This window comes from Malania oleifera, chromosome 4 (genome assembly GCF_029873635.1).
Source record: "Malania oleifera isolate guangnan ecotype guangnan chromosome 4, ASM2987363v1, whole genome shotgun sequence".
Lineage (NCBI taxonomy): Eukaryota > Viridiplantae > Streptophyta > Magnoliopsida > Santalales > Ximeniaceae > Malania > Malania oleifera.
Window position 1 is genome coordinate 104,516,771 of NC_080420.1, and position 22,570 is coordinate 104,539,340.

General features: G+C 37.6%; 1 protein-coding gene and 1 long non-coding RNA gene across 3 annotated transcripts in view; one reads left to right on the top strand and one right to left on the bottom strand.

Annotated features, from left to right (window-relative positions):
- The first annotated feature begins 6,479 nt into the window (after positions 1–6,479).
- Positions 6,480–9,912, top strand: LOC131152654 (putative calcium-transporting ATPase 13, plasma membrane-type). The gene has a single exon (XM_058104438.1). It carries the CDS (start codon positions 6,590–6,592, stop codon positions 9,626–9,628), a length of 3,039 nt encoding a protein of 1,012 aa, XP_057960421.1. The 5' UTR covers positions 6,480–6,589; the 3' UTR covers positions 9,629–9,912.
- A 1,635-nt stretch (positions 9,913–11,547) lies between these two features.
- The window catches only part of LOC131152655 (uncharacterized), a 31,945-nt gene continuing 20,922 nt past the window's right edge, over positions 11,548–22,570 (bottom strand). Inside the window, exons 2-3 of one of the 2 annotated variants that reach the window (XR_009136073.1) lie at positions 12,250–12,377; positions 11,548–12,152 (exon numbers count right to left, since the gene is read on the bottom strand). This is a non-coding gene — a long non-coding RNA (uncharacterized LOC131152655). The remainder of the gene's footprint in view (positions 12,153–12,249; positions 12,378–22,570) is intronic. The other variant, XR_009136074.1, reaches the window with a different exon arrangement.

Genomic DNA, 22,570 nt, shown 5'->3' on the forward strand with positions numbered 1-22,570 from the left:
TTTACCTGAATCATGCATATAACTACTCACCATACTAATAGCTTGTGAAATATCAGGTCTAGTACAAATCATTGCATACATTAGACTACCAACAACACTTGCATAAGGAACCTGTGACATATACTTACTTTCCTCATCTGATTTAAGAGATAAAGCCGCACTAAGTTTGAAATAAGGAGCAAGAGGAGTGCTTACTGGTTTTGACTGCTCAAACATGCCAAGACTTTGTACTACCTTCTTCAAATATTATTCTGAGACAAACTAACTCTTCCTCTCATTCTTTCTCTGCGAATCTTCACGCCAAGTATCTTCTTTACTTCACCAAGATCTTTCATCGCAAACTCTTGATTTAACTGACTTTTCAACTTGTTGATTTCTTCCCTATTCTTTGAAACTATCAACATATCATCAACATATAAGAATAAATATATAAAAGATCCATTTTGTAGTCTGCGAAAATAAACACAATGATCATGTTTATTTCTGATGTACTTCTGACCCATCATAAACTGATGAAATCGTTTGTACCACTGTCTTGGAGGCTATTTTAAACCATACAACTATTTACCTACTTTACATACCCAATTTTCTTTTCCAGCAACCTGAAATTCATTTGGCTGAGTCATATAGATTTCCTCTTCCAAATCACCATGTAAAAATACAGTTTTTGCATTAAGCTGAACTAGTTCAAGATCAGATTATGCTACCAAAGCCAACAAAATTCGAATGGAAGAATGTTTAACAACTGGAGAAAATATCTCACTATAATCAATGCCTTCCTTCTATGTGTAGCCCTTAGCTACCAATCTAGTTTTGAAGTGAACATTATTTGCATTTGGAAATCCTTCTTTCTCTACATAAACTCATTTGCAACAAATTGTTTTCTTACCCTTGGGCAGCTAGGCTAGCTCCCAAGTCTGATTCTGATGAAGAGACTGCATTTCTTCATCCATCGCTCTTTTTCACTTGTCTGATTCAGAGTTCCTTATTGCTTCTTTGAAAGTATAAGGAACATTATCATTCACAACTAGAAGTGCATAGGCCAGCATATCAGTATAGCGAGCAGGTTTTTGAATTTCTCTTCTTGGCCTCTGAGAAACAATTGATTCTTGTTACTGTGAATATTCTCGAATTGAAATCTCCTCTTCTTGTAAACTATTCCCTACTGTAACTGGAGAGTTACCTTGTGTAGTCTCATTTCTCACTGGGTTTCCCAAAATTGTCTCAATCTCCACTTGTTGTTGAATACCATTGGTCTTCTCTTCAACTTATGACTCCTTGTGTATTGTTTTCTTCATTATCGCAAGTTCATCAAAAGTCACATCCGTACTTAAAATCATTTTTTTCGTCTCTGGACACCAAAGACGGTATCCTTTGACTCCTGCACTTATCCCCAAGAATATTACTTTCTTAACTCTTGGATCTAACTTAGATTCTTTAACATGATAATAAGTCATAGTATCAAATACATGTAAAGAATCATAATCACTAGCAGGCTTTTCAGACCATACCTCATAGGGTGTTTTTCCCCCTATTGTAGATTATGGTAAACGATTAATGAGATGACACTCATATCTAACAGTCTCAGCCCAAAACCTTTTGTCTAACCCAGCATTAGACAACATACATCGAACTTTCTCCAGCAAAGTCCGATTCATGTGCTCTGCCGCCCCATTCTGCTGTAGTGTATCTCGAATTGTGAAGTGTCGATCAATACCTTCATCCTAACATACCTTCATAAACGAGTCACTCGTGTATTCACCACCATTATCTGATCTGAGTCGTTTAATCTTTCTGCCAGTTTGAGTTTCAACTAATTTTTTCCATATAAGAAAAATATCACACTTCATTTTTATATTTCATAGAATACACCCAAACTCTTCTGGAAAAATCATCAACAAAAATGACAAAATAATGCATACCACCCAACGAAGCCGTTTTTGTGGGCCTACATACATCTGTATGGATGTAATCTAAAATACCTTCAGTCTGGTGGATTGCAGTGTCAAATTTCACTTTAGTCTGTTTTCCCAGAATGCAATTCTCACAAAATTCAAGTTTGCACACCTTTGTACCCTTTAACAAACCTCATTTAGCTACTTGTTGTAAAAAAATTTCTCCTGCATGTGCTAATCGCATATGTCATAACCTGGTTATATGTGAACCTACATCTCTTTCAGAAACAACAGTTGCTGAGTCAATTGCTGTACTATCTTGTAAATAATACAAGTTATTTTTCCTTATTCCTTTCATCACCACCAGCGCACCCGATTTAATTTTTAAGTTTCATCTTTTAAAGTGATAGTAAACCCTTTAGATTTTAAGGCACCCAATGAAATCAATTTTTTCTTTAGGCTTGGAACATACCTAACATCAGTCAAGATCTTAATAGTTCCATCTTAACATTTCAACTGTATTAATCCTATTTCATTTGTTTTACGAGTATTATCATTTCCCATAAAAACAACCCTACCATCTAATTCTTCAAAATTAGAAAATCATTCCCTATTGGGGACACATGTGATAGGAACAACCAGAATCCAAAATCCAAAATCCAAAATCCAAAATCCACTCACCAAAATAATGTGATGAAGATGTTCCAACAAGAGAAAAATTTGACTCACTTCCATCATCATTGGCTATATTGGCATTACAATGTGTTTTGCCCTTATTCTTGTACTGTAATTTAGGGTAATCTTTCTTCCAATGCCCTCTCTCATGACAAAAGGTGCATTCATCTTTAGCATGTCTCCCACGAGATTTACTATTCCCATGAGATTTACTCTTCCTTTCAGGCATACGACTCTGAGAACGTCCCCTTATTGTTAGTGCTTCTGCTATTTCCTTATGAACCCTCTAATCCTTCTTTCTACATTCAGTACTAATCAATACAGTACAAACAACATCATAAGTAACTTTATCTTTCCCGTACAATAAAGTGGTGGTCAAATGTTCATACTCATCAGGGAGAGAATTCAGTAACAATACGGTTTTATCCTCATCTTTCACCTTTTCATCCAAATTTAACAAATCGGCCAAAATTTTATTGAAAGCATTTATGTCGTCATTAATCAAAATACCTGATTGATACTGGAAGCAAAATAATTTCTTTTTCAAATAGAACCGATTTTCCAGACTCTTTTGTCATAAATGTATCTTCCAATGTCTTCCACAATTTCTTTGCAAATGTCTCCCTCATAACACAATATTTCTTATTTTAGCGAGACACGGACGAATCGTACCACATGTCTGACGATTGATCTTTTTCCAATCTCTGTCACCCATATCTACTGATTTATCATCCAAAACAATATCTAGTTCTTATTGATACAAGATGTCCATCACCTCACATTGTCACATACCAAAATTATTGGTACCATCAAATTTCTCCACCTCAAACTGAGCATTAGTTATCATCTTCGATGATGATGTTGAAGTCGAAGGGGTTGGAGTTCGTGTGGACAGAGTTTCTTCTGCTACTGCACTAGTTTTTGCCATCTTCTATATATTCAATATCAACCAACAAAACAAAAGGCCTAGAATGAATTGTACGTACTAACTGTGTCTACTCTATTTTATCCTATGAAATTTCACTTTGACCAGACCGACCTCTAAGGAGCGACTGAACTACAATGGTCTCTGAGCACTCGCTTAAACAAGGTCTTTCTTAGGCATCGAACGTGGAATCAAGAATCCTAACAGAGGAACGCCTCCATATCGACACTATTCAACCTAGCTCTGATACCAATTGTTGTGTCGGACACCCCACTTGTGTCAAACATCAATGCTACAACTATTACTATTGAATATATAAGAAACTAAAGTAATGCAGAAACTAATAATAAAACAGTAAAAAAAATAAGACAAGAAATTAATTACGTCCTCGGGTGGCAACGATCAATCCACTACTTCTTAACAAAATACAATTTTGAGATGTGTTTTACAAATGAAGAGTTGAACTCTATATAAACCTCAAATCTAAAAAACACTTCTCTCCAATGTGAGACAAATAATTTAAAAAATTCAAAACAACTTTTTATACTAATGTGGAGTTATTCTATCAATGTGGGACAAAAAATAACAAATCATACAATTAAAAATTATCTTATTTTGATGACCGTCATGGCCGTGACATACTTTGCACTACGTGAGAATGTGGAAGATAAGAATCCAATTCGTGAAGTGACAATTCCAAAAGAAAAAGATAACAAGAAAAGCAAAAGAAAAAAGGCCAAGACTTTAAAGAGTGAAGAAAATTCATATATCTCTACTATTAATTCAGAACAAAAAATACAGTTTTCAACCTTCAATTTTTAGTTTTCTTGAAATATCTAAAGTTTAAAATTTTTAAAAATTATTGATGAATAATTAATTGGTAAATTTATATCATTTAAAAAGCTATTCACAACTCTCCGAAATACCCTTTCTTTTAAAATCACATCTTGTTTTTGATGTATTAAATTATAATCTTAGTCATTGTTTTCATGATGAAATGACAAATATGTATCAATATTTTTTTGGGCCTCTTCTCTGGTGAAATAAAAAAATTAAAATATAAAACTATCATTTGTACATAACATAATGAATGTGAAATGCTAATGGTAATTTCTAGAGTGATAAATGGAACAATAAAAGTATTAGTTGTTAGTTATTTATGACATAAATCGAGCAAAAAAGTGCTTTTACATTTTTTTTCCTTAGTTAAATACAATGGTACTATAATAATTTTTTAAAATAGAGGGGGCCGTTTTATAATGAATATAGAAATTTTCTAGATAGTAGCTTTCAAAAAACTTTTCATCGAAAGGCAATTAGTAGCTTTTGAAAAACTTTTCACGTCTCTCGAAAGGCAATTCAAGAAAATATTTATCAAATTGCTAAACATATCTTAAGGCTAATATTAATCAGACCTTGTCCCGATACTAGAAAAATATTTGAACACATTGACGAAAAGAAAAAGACCAAGACTTTAAACAGTGAAAAAAATTCATATATCTCTACTATTAATTAAGAACAGAAACACAGCTTTCAACCTTCAATTTTTAGTTCTCTTGAAATATCTAGAGTTTAAAATTTTAAAAAATAATGGATGAATAATTAATTGGTAAACATTAAAATTATAAAAAAAATATTTCAAAAATGAACATAATGACAAATATTATGCACATCTTTTCACATATGTTTTCTTTTTCACAATTGTAATTTTCTATACGACAGGCTTACAACAATATTCTCATTTTAAGGATGGGCACTTTTTATGAATATAAAAAATCAACTAACAAAAAGACCATTAGTGCTATTATATTTAAATGTCATGCTTTTTTTTTTTTTTTGGAAAGAAGGCAAAGATTATATTAAAGAAAACGAATAAACTCGAGCCAGAAGCTTAAAAAAAGCCGAACTTATGGCTCAACCTAAATACAGCCATCACTTGACGATACTAAAACAAGGCAAACGAAAAGAAATTATAACTCAAAAAACAACATACCAAACAACCAAAAAGACCTCCAAATTAACCTTCTAAATTGGCTAAAATGTAATAAAATTCTTCCCAATCTAGAATCGAAAGAGTGTCCTTCAAGCTTTTGAATGCCAAAAGATATATCTTTTTACAAATATCAGTGCACTTTGATAATGGGATTTCTTTTATTTTTTTTGTTTTTTTTGTTTTTTGTTTTTTTTTTTATTCTTTTCAAAAGGAGAAAAGGAGGAATGAGAAATGCTATGCCTTTGTTTGGAAAGGAAGTAATCTCTCATGTGTAGAGACTTACCTCTGAAGTCATAAAGCCTTCCCTGGCATGCTCCCAATGTAATGTGAAAAAAAATTTTAGCTTTTGTTTTTCATGCTCGGCTATAAAGAGAAATGAGATAAATGAAATATGCTAAATCGATGAAAAAGTATAATTTTACACATCATTAATTTATTTAAATTTTTTATATATTTGAATAATTTTTATTTTAAAAAAAATATTTAATATAAGAAAATGCAATAAATTTATTATTTTTCTGATTTTTATAGTTTTATTAAAAAAGTTCTTTGTCCAAAAGTCTAAACATATGGGTGAGCCTTGAGCCCATCGAAAAGGAACCGGCGACCGGAGCCCATCGTCTTCCCGTACTCCCACGCCACAAGCACACGCAATATGACCGTTGGGGTTCTTTCTTCCTTTGGTGCATGGCTGCAGAAATAAAAATGCAAAACTTAGGAAATTTCAGGACCGAAAGATGCAATGTATATATTACCAACAAAGAAAAATCAAATTACCAAGAATGGTCATTCTGCAAATCAGGCAACTGCTAGTTATGGAAAAACTCTTTTATTGGGATTTGGTTTCCACAAATCATGTATATTGCAAGGAAACAAGTCACGTCATTGAATGGAAGATTTTCGTTTATTCTACCAGGAAGCTACGGCGAAATTTCTCAAGGGGATAAAACCTCGTATAAAACAACGAAGCACCATGGTTTTCATTTCAGTCAAGTTTCTTTGAGAAAGGGTCAATTCTCTCTCATTCTCGTAGGCATACGTACACACACCACCTCCTCTCTCCATCTGCTAGTCGAGGAAAGAACTGTTCCATTGCTGACAATGTATCTTCGACCTCATAAATCTAGCAAACCGGCCAGCTCCGTGCCGGAAGCACAGGAATCCCTGAGTTCTCGCCACCGGCAGAGGTGGCGGACGGCTTTCACACTAATTTATTGCACCCGAGTTCTTGCTTCTTTGTCCAAGAAAATTCTTGACAAGAACACCGGTGTTCTTGCCAGGATCTTAAGCCCATCCCCATCTTATGTTGCCATCAATGTCAACGAGAATGAACAGACTGATCATAGACTGTTTTTCAATGTTGATCAGAAGACGCTCACTGATATGGTGCGAGACAAAGACCTCGAATGTCTTTCCCAGTTGGGAGGAGTCAAGGCCGTGGCTATGAATCTTAAGACTGATGCAAAAAATGGTATTCGGAACAATTATGTTGAAATTGAGAATAGAACTCGTGTGTATGGTTCAAACAAATATCCGAAACCGCCCGTGAAAAGCTTTCTCAGTTTTGTTTTTGAAGCATGCAAAGATCCCACCATTATCATGCTTACACTTTGTGCAGTCTTTTCTCTAGGCTTTGGTATCAAACAGCATGGCATGAAGGATGGGTGGTATGATGGAGGAAGCATCATTGTGGCTGTCATTCTAGTAGTTGGTGTCAGTGCAATCAGTAACTTCAAGCAGGGCAGACAGTTTGAGAAACTCTCAAACAAGAGCAGTGATATAAGAGTGGAAGTAGTCAGAGACAGGCGGCGGCGACCCATATCCATCTTTGAAGTTGTTGTGGGGGATATTGTGAACTTCAAGATTGGTGATCAGATTCCGGCTGATGGATTATTTTTAGATGGACACTCCTTGAGGGTAGATGAGTCAAGTATGACAGGCGAAAGTGACCACGTGGAAGTTGATGCTGAGAATCCTTTTCTGCTTTCTGGCACGAAAGTCACAGACGGCTTTGGCTGCATGCTTGTTACTTCAGTAGGCATGAACACAGCATGGGGACAGATGATGGGCACGATCAGCCGTGATTTGAAGGAGCAATCACCACTACAAGCTCGCCTCAACAAGATGACTTCTTATATCGGCAAAGTTGGGCTGCTGGTTGCTTTTCTTGTTCTTGTAGTTCTGCTGGTCCGTTACTTCACTGGAAACACGGAAGATGAAATGGGTAACACGGAATTCAATGGAAGTAAGACAAAGATCAGCAAAGTTGTAGATGCAGTTGTTGATATTGTTGCTGCGGCTATTACCATAGTGGTGGTTGCCATTCCGGAGGGATTGCCTTTGGCTGTTACACTAACTCTGGCTTATTCCATGAAGCAAATGATGGCTGATAACGCCATGGTTCGGAAACTCTCTGCTTGTGAGACAATGGGCTCAGCCACAACTATCTGCACAGACAAAACCGGTACCCTCACCTTGAACCAGATGAGGGTCACTAAATTTTGGCTCGGAAAAGAGGAAATTATGAATGATACTTCATCAGGAATAGCCCCAAATGTTCTTGAATTACTGAAGCAGGGTGTCGGCTTAAACACGACTGGTTGTGTTTATAGAGCACTTCCCACAGTTGCTCCAGATATTTCCGGTAGTCCAACAGAGAAAGCCATCCTTTCTTGGGCTGTGTTTGACTTATGCATGCATATTGATGAACTAAAGGAAAATTATGAAATTCTCCATGTTGATGCTTTTAATTCAGAAAAGAAAAGAAGTGGGGTTTTGCTAAGGAGAACTGGCGAGGAGATACACCACACACATTGGAAGGGAGCTGCTGAGATGATACTGACGATGTGCTCAAATTATTATCTCAAGAATGGACAGATTAAAGCTATCAACGATAATGAATTAACAGAATTCAGGTCAATAATTAGAGATATGGCAGTGAAAAGTCTGCGTTGTATTGCATTTGCATACAAAGATACTTCAGAAGATATTGGGCAGGATCACAAAAGGCTCCAGGAGACCGGGCTTACCCTATTAGGGTTAGTGGGTCTGAAGGACCCATGTCGACCAGGTGTGAGAGTGGCAGTAGAGTCATGCATAAATGCTGGGGTGAATATCAAAATGATCACTGGGGACAATGTGTTCACTGCAACAGCTATCGCCATCGAATGTGGAATTCTAAACCCTGGTGAGGGTTTGAACAATGAAGCTGTTGTGGAAGGTGTGGAATTTAGAAACTATTCAAATGAAGAGAGAATGGAACGGATTGATATAATCCGAGTAATGGCAAGGTCATCCCCATTTGACAAGCTTCTGATGGTACAGTGCTTGAAGCAGAAAGGCCATGTGGTAGCTGTCACTGGTGATGGGACTAACGATGCACCTGCACTAAAAGAAGCAGATGTCGGGCTATCCATGGGGATTCAGGGCACTGAAGTGGCTAAGGAGAGCTCAGACATAGTCATCTTGGACGATGACTTCAGCTCTGTGGTGACGATTTTGAGGTGGGGAAGGTGTGTGTATAACAACATTCAAAAGTTCATTCAGTTTCAGCTTACAGTTAATGTTGCTGCCCTTACAATCAACTTTGTGGCAGCAGTTTCTTCTGGTAAAGTCTCACTAACTGCAGTCCAGTTATTGTGGGTTAACTTAATTATGGATACCTTGGGTGCTTTAGCCCTGGCAACTGAGCAACCCACTAATGATCTGATGAAGAAACCACCTGTAGGTCGAACTGAGCCACTGATAAGCAAAATAATGTGGAGGAACCTCATAGCTCAGGCCTCGTATCAGGTAATGGTCTTACTGATCTTACAGTTCAAAGGAAGATCTATCTTCAAGGTGGATGAGAAAGTTAAAGACACCATCATTTTCAATTGCTTTGTCCTCTGCCAAGTTTTCAATGAGTTCAATGCAAGGAACCTGGAGAAGAAGAACATATTCAAGGGGCTGCTCAAGAACAGCCTATTTATAGCAATCGTTGGGATGACAATAGTTCTTCAAGCGATGATGGTTGAGTTTCTCAAGAAGTTTGCCAATACTCAGAGACTGGACTGGGGGCAATGGGCTGCATGTATCGGGATCGCAGCATTTTCTTGGCCAATTGGTTGGCTTGCCAAGTTCATTCCAGTTTCCAGTTGAAAGTTTCTCCAGTTTCTGCATCATGAAACACAACACTGACTTCAGTCCTGGTAAATATGGAAGGGTGCCACAGATTTATAAGACTAGCTTTACTATTTCAGCTTTCATCTGTCTATGGCAAATGCTAGAGCTATTCTAAAATCAGTTCTTCTTTTTATTTATATTTATATTTTTCTTTTGTGTTTCTTGGGTAGAAAGTTGTTGTAAATATGAAAGTGATTTCTACAATAGTCTTTAGAACCTCAAGGGTTGATTATAGCTATATAATTCCCTTTTGTTTTCTACTCATGCTTCAGGTTTATTGAATATCTAAAATTATGCCATTAGAAAGAACAGTTTCTATTGGCTACAATATTTGTTTTTCTTTTTGCTTCGACATCAGTCCTGCAAAGAATCTTTAAACACTAGTGAAGAAAGTTGGGGGGGGGGGGGGGAGGACAATACAGTTCAAAAAATCATAGAAAAGTCAAGTGGGTAAACTAAGAGGGCAGCAATATTTTTCTTTCCTACAAAATACATACTTTTCACCTTGGTCTTTTTCTTTAAGATGGCCGAAAGAAGAGGCGACTTTCCCATAAAAATTATGTTGAGGACAATTAAGGGTCTTTCTCTATTTTATGTTTTCAATGGATTATGACAACGCAATTTATTTATGTTGTTAGTTTTGTAATTTCATTATCAATTTTCTCTCCTTTTCTAAAAAATATTAAAACCATATTTTATGGCTTTTAGTTGTCAAAGTACTTTAATATCCAAAAATTAAATTTTTTGGATTAAATGATTCATTTTATACATAATTTTTAATTAAAAATAAGAAAAATGACCATGTGAATTTAAAATATAAATCGAATAAAATATCCATCATTTTTTAAAATTTTGGAAAAAAAGTAAGTCATTTGGAAAATATTTTTACTATTCTTTAATTGTCATGTATGATAAGATTATTCTTGTAGCACTAAAAAGTGATTTTTAAAATATAATAACTAAGTAAAATAATTATAATAATTTTTATTATTATATTTTAAATTTATATCTTTTGAATTTTTTATTCTCTTAATCATGTTTTTTCAATTACAATTTGATTCAAGAATAAAAATGAGCATTTGTTCACATTTTTAATTTGTTTCAATTTTAGAAATATTAGTTTTTGATTTTTTGTTTTTTGTTTTTGGTTTTTAGCTTTTGTTTCTAGTTGACCCCTAAACAGTTCTACTTCCTCAGTAGCAATGTCACTAATCATGAGGATTACAAAAGAAAAATGAAAGGAAAAAAATGAAGGCAACTCAATATGAAATGAGTTCAAGTAACTTTAAAGCACACTAGATTTTGAGGAAAACAATAATAAATAAGACTTTGGGAAGCAGAAGTAGGGGCTGAGCCCACAAATCATGGAGCAAAAATAATCATAACTGTTTTCGCTAGGCAGGTTGTATTCTCAAAATGTGCAGCTTTAAACTCACTACAACAAGAAACAACAACAAAATCCATCACAGATTCACAATGAAATAAGCCTTGCTGAAAACTACAAATGAATTTGCATCAGCAAATCATGTCAATGTCAATTGCATAGGTAAGGAAACAGAAGCTCTGCTGCTCTATGAATGTTCCAAATTCTACTAAATTTAAACTTTCCAGACTTGAGGCAACTTAATATTTTCATTTTTGACAAAAGAAGAAAAATGAAAAAGTAAAGAAGAAGCAGTGCGGTATCCACATACATTTATGTTTCATTCAACTTAAATCTCTATTTGTCATTTGGCAGCATCAGATTGGTTGATACTTTCAATTAAGATCTTTCAACATATAGAGGACACTGGGTTTAATTCAAACCATAAAAATTGGGATCATCATTTCACCATAGTAGTATGGTACTTGGACCAAATACAAATAAAAATTATATACACGAACAAACAAATGGAGCCGCTAGCACCTCCCTGCTCAAGCCCAAGTTTCATTTCTTATTTGATAAGGGGAAAACAAAACTGTAATGGTTGTCACATTGTCTTATTGAGATTACAGCTAAAATAATAAAAGACGTAAACCTCATTCAGAAGTTGCCTGCAAATCAATGCATTTTAGTCTGAAATTTTCTTGTTGAGAAAACAAACTTCTCCATCACATCTGAGCTTGACTATTGTAGTAGTCAGGGGCATTGCACAGCCCATTAAACTATAGTCCTGCACAACTTCTATCCTAAATCATTGATCTGAAAAAAAAAAAAAAAAAGTGCATAGACTTGGCAGCACTTGAATTCTTAGTGCCAGGTGCAATAAGTACACACATCCTTTGGTGCCTCCTTGTGAAGTGTGCACTGTCACTTGTCTAAAACATATTGAAATCAGCATATGAGTGGGGTGAGAGCAACTTGAGTTTGCCTTGCCCAGATATTTGCCCTTGTAACTCAAAATTAAGACCTGCTGAAGACTGGAGCTCTGTAACATACTGATGAAGACCTCTGAGCTAAGGGTTCAGGGTTTAGTCATGCAATAAGTAAACTTTGCCTGCTGCTTGGAAACACCTAGTGCTGACCACAGAGAGACATGAAGATGCAAGTAACACCAGTTAGTGAAGTGAAGTTAAACATCTAGCTGTACAGAAAGAGAGGTTGGAATAATGTCTACATCCATACTGCTCCTAGTCAAGCAGATCCTGCACCCAACCAAGTCTTTGACCCAGGAATGGGAGAATTCCCACTACTTCTGGCAGGACAGGCAGGCACGTCTCACATGTGGGTAATTACCAAATCCACCTACATGCCAAATGACAAGACACAGAGACGTTTAAATCATCAAGCATTATCTAGTTTTCCTTTATATCCCCATGTGAAAAGAAGCAATAGTTTAACATGGGACATGTGGTGGAAACTAAGCTCAATTTGAATTGTTCAAGCAATGTAGACATACAACATGGAAGTATGTTGTGGAACTTTCAGGTTTCAACAAACCAGACTTGATATTTATATCTTAGAGAATATCAACAGCTTTTATGCAAATATCTGGATCATGAAGAGGGCAGGGCTGGTCACATTTGGCAGATCAAGCTGAATTAATGGAATGCCTTTGATACTGCCTGGGCTTGAAACAACATGGGCTCGAAGAGATACAGTTAAGACAACATGAGCTTCCCAAATCCAAACAGTAGCTCATCAATTTGAAATCCATATCCTTCGGCCCGGCCCTCATCCTTCTAGCTTTAGATCTGGAAATCATGATGACAGAAGCTGGATCGTAACACATAGGCACTTTGAATTCTGAAATACTGCCGCCATTTAGACAAATGACATCTTCCACAAGGCATTGATTCACCAGAGAGAGAATCCCCACATTACATATTTTTTAACCATTGAAACACTGAAGGAGCCACCAGGGCTTTCTTATTTTTAATTTTTTTTTTTTATAGAAAAATAAGATATATTAGAGATAAGGACAAAGAGTTGCACTGAAAGGATGATAAGAAATCCTCCTAAATAAAGCATTTCTTCATAGATCACAGAAATCAAAACTCCCTATGTATCCAGAAGAGGCAACCCAAAGTGATGAACTAAAAAAAACCCATAATTTTATGCAACAGGAAATCAGCAGGCCTAAAATGAACAAGGAAAATGTGAGCATTTCTCTTGAGCCAAATAACACAAAAGATAGCAAGAACTGAGCACTTCCATAGTCTATTTGCATCATGCTTCCTTCTAATACCCATAAAACTAGTCTGCGAAAAAGCCTCTAAAAAATTAGGACAAACGAAGATTAACTTCTGATTTTTTCTCCGACCAAAAACTCACTCCATGTTTCTTCAACAATAAAAAAATGAGATTTTGCCACTAACCTCCAAATATTTATGACAATTTATGAAATTAAGGTGTTCTACAGCAATAACTAAGTGAAATATGTCTAACCTATTCTTCTTCAAGGTAGAATGATGGAAGTTTTCCATTTCAACTCAATATCTCTAAAGCATGGCATAATCCGTGCAACATGTCTCGGACTCTCGTCTATGTCCCAAGGTGATGCATTCAAGAAAATCTCCCCAACCCAAATCTTTCCTTTGGCCAATGAAATAATCATGGACTCCCTACTATCGAAAGTCAAAAGGACTATCTCACACCATCAGCACCAAGGAAGTCCTCGTACAGGCTGACAGACAAGGGTGAGCACCACTTTGACCCAAAATCTTAAGCCTATTGAATCTTAGGCCTAACCATGTATATAAGCACCCATCCTCCACCTTATTTTCCCAACATGGGACAAACTCACAAGTGAAAATCTCAATAATCTCCCTCATACTTGTGAATTCCAATCACTCCTTGAAGTAGTCATTTTTTATCATTCAATGTCATGCGAACAACTAGGAGCCATTACTCAACCATAGGAAAGAGCGCAAAACCATGAGAGTCCACTCATAATCACTTCTCTTCCATGTGTCTACATTCGCAAAGAACACATACACAAACACTTGTTCCCAATTCGAACTGTCTCCCCCTTAAGTAAAAATCATTTCCTTCGTGGGAGAAAGCACAATTCTCCTAAAATTGCTCAAGTGTGTCTTACCCCCACACCTTGAATACATTGGATTGCATTCCACGTGCCTCTAAACCAATCCTACCTCCACATCTTGACCTTATTCAAACCCATCTTTCGAGCCTAGATGATCCTTATTGGCCTTGGTCACACACTTAATCCTCCAACTGTTAGCACATAAAGAGAATTAGCTTTACACCTCAACTTTACAATGTCGCATGCCTAGACTTACGTACCATCGACTCTAAGACCACTTGTTAGAATTTGGGGAGCCTTTGTATGAGTTTGAGATACATGGGTGAGCACCAACAACAACAACAAAACCAAGCATTAAGTCCCACTAGGTGAGGTTGGCTATATGAATCATTTTCCATCAATTTATGCGATCCTGAACCATTTCTTTTGACAAATTCAAGGATATTAAATTTTTACTCACTATCTCCTTCCAAGTTATTTTAGGTCTTCCCCTACTCCTTTTACTACCCCCCATAGTAACTAACTCACTCTTCCTCACTGGCGCACTATGTGACCTACATTGCAAGTGTCCATACCATCTGAGTCGTCCCTCCCTTATCTTATCTTCTATAGGAGCTACACCCAATTTGCCGCGAATATGTTCATTCCTTAATTTATCTTTCAATGATCTACCACTCACCCATCTAAGCATTCTCATCTAAACAACTTTTACTTTTTGGATATTCTGTTTCTTTGTTGCCCAACATTTTGATCCATATAGCATAGCTAGTCTTATAGCTATCATATAAAACTTCTCTTTTAATTTTAAGGGTATTCTGCGATCACAAAGCACACTTAATGCACTTCTCCATTTTACCCAACTTGCTTTAACTCTATGCATTACATCATCTTCAATTTCTCCTTCAGCTTGCATAATAGATCCAAGGTATTGAAATCTACAAGTGCTATTTATTTCTTCGTCATCAAGTTTAACTTTGTCTCCAATATTCCTCCTGCCATTACTAAAATTACATTTCATATATTCTGTCTTATTTCTACTTATCCTAAAGCCTCTAGATTCCAAAGCTTCTCTCCAGCCTCTTCTCCATCCCTAGTTTCATCAATTAATACAAATCATCTACAAACAACATACACCATGGAACCTCTTTTTGAATACTCTTAGTCAACTGGTCCATCACTAAAGCAAAAAGATAAGGGCTCAAAGCAGATCCATGATGTACACCTATGGTGATTGGAAATTCTCTAGTTTCTCCATCTATGGTCCTTACACTAGTCATTGCTCCATCATACATATCCTTAATGACATCCGTATACCTACTACATACCCCTTTTTTTATAAAACCCACTATAGAACTTCCCTAGGTATCCTATCATATGTTTTCTCTATGTCAATAAATACCATATGCAAGCCCCTCTTCTTTTCCCTAAACTTTTCCATTAAAATTCTTAATATATATATTCTGTGGTAGATCTCCCAAGTATAAAACCAAATTGATTTTCTGAAACCTTCATTTCTAACCTTAATCTTTGTTCAGCAACCTTTTCCCATAGTTTCATCGTATGACTCAAAAGTTTAATTCCACGATAGTTATTACAATTTTGAATATCTCCTTTATTTTTGTATAAGCATTTTCTTAGTTTTTATAATTGTATTAAATAAATTAGTTAACCATAAAATTCCGTTATCGGCTAAGCATTTCCAAACTTCAATTGGAATGTTATCCGGTCCTATATTAGACCCCTTGGTTATAAAAATAATAGGAGAATTAGCTTTACACCTCGACTTTACGATGTCACTCGTCCAGACATATGTACCATCAACTCTGTCACCACTTGTTTGAATTGGGGAGTTTTTATACGAGTTTGATATACATGGGTGAACACCGACTTTGCCTAAGCCTAACCATATATATAAGCATCCATCCTCTACTCTATTTTTCCAATGTGGTACAACCTCACAAGTGGAACTCTCAACACCCACCACAAGCACAATATCAAAATATAAGTACATTAGACCCCTTGGTCATCCAAACACCAAAGATACTTAGAGATTGTTTGGAACCACTTATAGAAAAGTATTTTTTTGGAAAAAGTACTTATCTAAAAATAGTACTTATCTTTAGGACACTAACTTTTCCGATTGCTGAATTGCCAAGCAATTCAAGGTCCCCTTCTAGTGCTCGAGCCTTAAAGTTCTACACTATGCCCAAAAAGATAATCCTATCAATCCTAAGATCTAAGCACTCCTACTTGTTCCAATCACAGCTCTAGCATAAGAGTAGTACACCCTTGAGGGCTTGCACCCCCCCCCCCCCCCCCCAACTTTAACTGGAAGGAGTAGCTGTGATACAGCTTCCTTCCATGCCCAAAATCTGCCAATTTAACCCTCAGAATATGATTTCAACAAACAAAAATTATTTGCTTCATTGAGACCACCAAATCTAAGAGAACCACACTTGGTGTCCCTCCTAGATTTTTTTGTTTCAGGAACATTACCATATAAGATATCATACCATAGAAAAATCGACTTAATCCTCCACGATCAACAAACTTTAGTATGTAAATAAAAACAGTGAACAAATGAGATCTCTTGTCAATTGTTGCCTTTTGCCACTCCCCCATCCCAAGCACCATAATTCCCTTCCCCGGCATTACGCATCCTCAGTATTGTCGCAACGTCTCGGAGAAAGAGTCCCGAATAGCGAAAAATAATAATATTGAAAGTTTGATGGAGTCGTTACTAACCTGTTATTTTCTTAGGTGCAGTTAGGTCACCGAATTACTACTCGTTGATTGGTTTTTAGACTAATCTTGGGTCAAGGAATCAGTATTCTTGGTTGGCATTTGCCAAAGTTATGATCTAGAATTCAGTTATGTGAGGGGATGGTACTAGCACCCCCTGTACACTCGTTCTACAAACGATACCTAATTAACTATGAATTATCCCTAAATTGAATCTAATGGTCTTTAATTAACTTCTTTAAAAAACCCGAAGAATGGTCCAGAATAGCAAGGAATAATAATACTAAAATTTTGATGGAGTCGCCACTAACCTATTATTTACCTAGGTGTGGTTAACTCACCTAATTACTACTAGTAAATTGATCTCTAGACTAATCCTAAGACCAAGGAATAAGTAGTCTCAGTCTACATTTACCAAAGTTGGAATCAGAAGTTCAGTTATGCGAGGGAAAGGTACTAGCACCCTCTACACACCCATTCTACAAACGGTACCTAATTAATCATGAATTATTCCTACACTCCCTTTGCTTCTCTCTTTCTTCACTCTCTTTGAAGTCTTCTATTATCTCTCTTCTTTCTCTTTCTTTCTCTCATAGATTTCTCTCTCTCTCTGATTTCTTCTCTTCTCTCTCTCTTCTCTCTCTGTTTCTTCTCTTTCTTTCTCTGATTTCTCTCCTCTCTCTCTTTCTTCTCTTTCTTTCTTCTTCTTGGATCTCTTTCTAACCTTTTTCCCTTTTTCTTTTGCAGATTCCTAAATGAAGATCAATGGCAAAGAGTTTCATGCTCTCTGCCAATCGATCCTACTTTCCCGAGCACGAACCCAAACCCCAAGGTAAATCCCCTTTCTCCCTGCTTCTAATTTTCCTTTTCCTGCTTCAGTTTGATTTTTCCTTGGAAAATTTCTCGAATTTTCTAGGGAACTAAACAGGTTTAGGAAGGGCTTGAGTTAGGTTAAGCTAACTAAGGTTAAGTGTTGTTTGGGCTGAAACAAGTTAGGTTTAATTAGGCTTAAGGGTTTGGGCCTAAGTAAATTAGGTGGACTAGGCCTCAAATAAGAGTAGGTTTAATATCAGTCCTAAGCAGGTTGGTTTTTTGTTTTTGGGCCTAAGCTGGTCTTGGGCCGAAGGCTGGGTTAGGTTAGTTAGTGTCAAACGTAACTTTTTATTCATCCCATTTCCATAAAATTGAGTACAAGATATAGAGATACAAGAAACTATTTTAGGAAGCTATTCTATGTCTGTACAATATTTACGGCTACAATCATGTTTGACCCTTGAATGAAGGAATTCCTAAATCTAAGATTTCCATAGCTGGCTAATTGCGGGACTCACGCCAACACTCCCCCTCAAGTTGGTGTGTAGATATCTCTACCACCTAACTTGTCAAGTGAGTCATTGAAGTTTCTGCTGAAAACTGCCTTGGTAAGAATGTCAGCTAACTGATCTTCAGATTTAACGAAAAGGAACTGAATGATCTTCTCTTCTAGGTTCTGTTTGATGAAATGTCGGTCTATCTCCATGTGCTTGGTGCGGTCATGTTGAACTAGGTTGTGAGATATGTCGATGGCAACTTTGTTATCACAGAATAAATTCATTGCAGAGTCTGGAGGAAAACCGACCTCTATTAGCAAACTTCTAAGCCAAAGAAGCTCACATAATCCTTTCGCCATGCCTCGAAACTCAACTTCAGCGCTGGATAATGCTACCAACTTCTGCTTTTTACTCCTCCATGTAACTAAGTTTCCTCCAATAAATGTAAAGTAGCCTGAAGTAGACTTTCTATCCAAGATATTCCCAGCCCAGTCCGCATCCGTGTACCCTTCAATCTTCAAATGAGCATTCTTGGAGAACATTAGTCCTCTTCCTGGTGATGACTTTAGATAGCGGTGAATTCGAATTACGGCACCCATATGGTCTTCACTCGGATTATGCATAAATTGGCTTACCACACTTACGGCGTAAGCAATGTCTGGACGAGGGTGAGATAAGTAAATGAGCTTCCCCACTAGTCTTTGATACCTCACCTTATCAGCTAGCACCTGGTCCGAATATTCTCCAAGCCTATGGTTCTGCACAATCGGCGTATCCACAGGTTTACACTCTAGTAATCCCATTTCTGTTAATAAGTCTAGTATGTATTTCCGCTGAGAGAGAAATATGCCCTTTCTTGACCTCGCCACCTTTATTCCCAGAAAATACTTAAGCCCTCCCAAGTTTTTCATTTCAAATTCAGTAGACAATTGTTCTTGAAGCCTCGAGATCTCATCAACGTCATCCCCCGTAATTATCATATCATCCACATAAATTATTAATGTTGTCACCTTGCTTTGTCAGTGTTTCAGGAAGAGAGTATGGTCAGAGTTACTTTGACGATAGCCATACTTCCTCATAGCTAAACTAAGTCAGCCAAACCATGCTCGCGGTGACTATTTTAGTCCATACAATGCTGAATGCCCTCTCCAGTTCACAAACAATTTTGTTCCCAGTCGATCCTGTATATCCTGGCGGGATATCCATGTATACCTCCTCGTCAAGGTTGCCATGAAGGAAAGCATTCTTCACGTCGAGTTGATGTAGTGGCCAGTCCAAATTTGCTGCAAGATATAGTAAGAAACAGTATTCAGTTTAGCTACTGGTGAGAAGGTTTCTGAGTAGTCTATGCCATACGTTTGGGTAAAACCCTTCGCCACAAGTCTCGCCTTGTATCGGTCAATTGATCCATCAGCCTTGTACTTTATAGAGAACACCCATTTGCATCCCACTATTTTTTTTCCTTTCGATAATGGGACCAACTTCCAGGTATTATTTTTCTTTAAGGCTTCTAGTTCTTCTTGCATTGCTTGCGCCCACTCTGGATCAGATAACACCTCTTCAGCACTATTGGGAATATGGCAGGAGGATAGTGTTTGAGTGAAAATCTTGAGTGGCTTGGACAAACCTTGAGTAGATACATAATTTGCAATTGGGTATTTGGACTTCCTTCCTTCTTCATCTGGGTTGTATCTGTTCGGCGGTTTCCCACGATTGTGTCTAAAAGGCAACACATAACCAGTAGAGGAATCCAAAATATTAGCATGTAAAGGTGCAGCAGGAGTACTTACCTCAAGGACATTCTCAGGAGGAGGAGGGTCTTCGGGTATTGAGGAGTGAGGGGACTGAGGGTACTCTGTATTTTCTGCTTCTTCATTTTCGGCTTCTTCATTTCCAGGTTCTTCGACTTCGTCATTCCTCAATTCGACATAGTCAATCTCTGGTGGTACCTCATGCGGTTCAACCTCTCTATTTCCAATTCCATGCTCACCTATGGGGGCCATCAACCAATTCGTCTCTTCTACTTGAGTCTCCCCCTGAAGGGAAGAATTGGGTACCGGTGAAGGATAGAAATTCTCGGACTCAAGAAATGTAACGTCCATGATGATATAGGTTCGGTTGGTAGTGGGGTCATAGCAACGAAAGCCTTTTTTATGTAAACCATATCCTAGAAAATAAGCACCAAACGGCACATGGGTCCAGTTTGGTACGTTGATTCTTGTGGAGGTGGACAAAAGCAACACACCCTAAAATTCTAGGAGGAAGCATCAATATTGAGGGAAGGGATTTATGAGTAGAGAGGATTTGTAAGGGGTTTTTAAAGTGTAAAATTTTAGATGGCATACGGTTGATTAAGTACATTGCAGTAGCCACAGCATCCCCCCAATGGCAACTCGGCCATTGAACCAAGGAGTAGGGCACGGGATGTTTCCAAAATATGCCAATTTTTCCTCTCGGCGACACCATTTTGTTGTGGTGTTTGAGAGCATGAGGTCTCATGGAGGAGACCATGTTATTTGAAATAGGCCAGAAAGCTTTGGTTGATGAATTCGCCACCATTATCGGAACGAAGAATTTTTATCTTGGAAGAGAATTGAATCTGAAACATGGAATGAAATGCTTGAAAAATGGTGAAAACTTCGCCTATGGTTTTTAGCTGATAGAGCCATGTCATTCGAGTACAATCGTCGACAAAAATTACAAACCAACGGTGACTAGAGGAAGTAGGTATCGAGGATGGTCCCCACACATCAGAGTGTATCAATGCAAACGGAATATTAGTTTTATTCAAGCTAACTGGATAAGAAACTCGTTGGCTTTTAGCCTTGATACATGCATCACATTTAAAGTCCACATTTTGCAAATGGGAAAATAAAGATGGGAGTAGATGCCGGAGATAGCCGAACGACGGGTGCCCCAAGCGCTTATGCCATAGCCAAATCTGTAGTTTATGGCGACTGGTTTGATGGTGAGTGTGATTTGCTTTGCCTGGACTGAAGTCATCATGGTAGTACAGTCCCCCCCTCTTAGTACCACGCCCAATAATCTCCTTGCTGAGAACATCCTGAAGAAGACAAAAAGTAGAGTATATCAGCACATTACAATTAAGCTCTTCAGTAACTTAACTCACAGACATCAATTTGTTGGAGAGAGATGGAACAAGAAGTGTGTGAGTTAGAGAGAGAGAGAGGGAGACAGGGGCACGGTTCCAGCCCCTGTGACTGGGTAAGTGGCCCCATTGGCATTGGCAATGCAAGTCCTCTGTGGCTGAGTTGTGTTGGAGAAGTCATTTGGATCAAATGTCATATGATCCGTCGCTCCGGAGTCAATAATCCAGGCACCATCATTCCTAGTAGTAGAGCTGCAAAAAATTTGACCACAATTACCTTGATCTGGGGTTGAGGTAGATGGTTCAGCCATGGGAATAAAAGAGAGTTGAGATTCAGCCGTGGCCACCGCTGCTCGACCTGGAACGTCTTTAGTTGCAAGAGCATCTCATTTCTTTCGGGCTTGTAATTCGCGCCACCAGTCTGGGTAGCCATGTAATTTGAAACAGGTTTCCCGAGTATGTTTTGTACTCCCACAGTGAGTGCATTTATTCCCATCAAAATGACCTTTGAATCGTGAGGAGGACCCAGACTTTTGTGATTGGCCAGATTTCACGCCTTTGATGGCCATAACAGCACCACTAGCCACTGCTTCTGCTCCAGATATCATCACAGATTGTCGAAGATCTTCCCTTTGAACGTGAGCATATGCCTGCTCAATTGAAGGGAAAGGTTTCAGACAAAGAACATCGCTCCGAACATGATCCAATTGATCATCTAGTCTGTCAAGAAAAGTGTATACTTGCTCCTCCTGTAAAATGGAGTTGTAGCTTTGTATGTCAGTTGCACATTTCATCGAATTCGGTCGGCGAAAATCGATCTCTCGCCACAAACCCTGTAGATCGTTATAGTATTTTTCTATAGATCCGCCTGCTTGTTTCATTCGAGATACACAACGTCGGAGCTCGTATACCTGCGAGGTGTCAGTTCCATCGAAGTATGTTGTGGTAGCAAAATCCCATACCTGCTTAGCCGTTGGGTAGCGAATAAAGTTCACGACCAAGGAATGATCCATGGAGTTGATCAACCAACCTTTCACCACGGCATTCTCAATGCGCCACTTACGAAAGGAGGGGTCGGTTTCTGGAGGTTGGGGGTAGTCTCCATTGATCTATCCCAGTTTGTCTTTTCCTGAGATATACATCTCAACAACCTGGGACCATAATCCATAGTTGGAACCATCCAACTTGATACTGATTGGAACCATCAGGGAATCGGTGATGGGAGAGGAAGAGGTCTAGACCCTTGACAAAACCTCCGTCATTTTTTATGTTAGATTATCCAGGATTTTTT

Excerpts from the sequence above, each read along its gene's own strand:
- LOC131152654 (XM_058104438.1), top strand. The coding sequence starts at position 6,590 with ATGTATCTTCGACCTCATAAATCTAGCAAACCGGCCAGCTCCGTGCCG.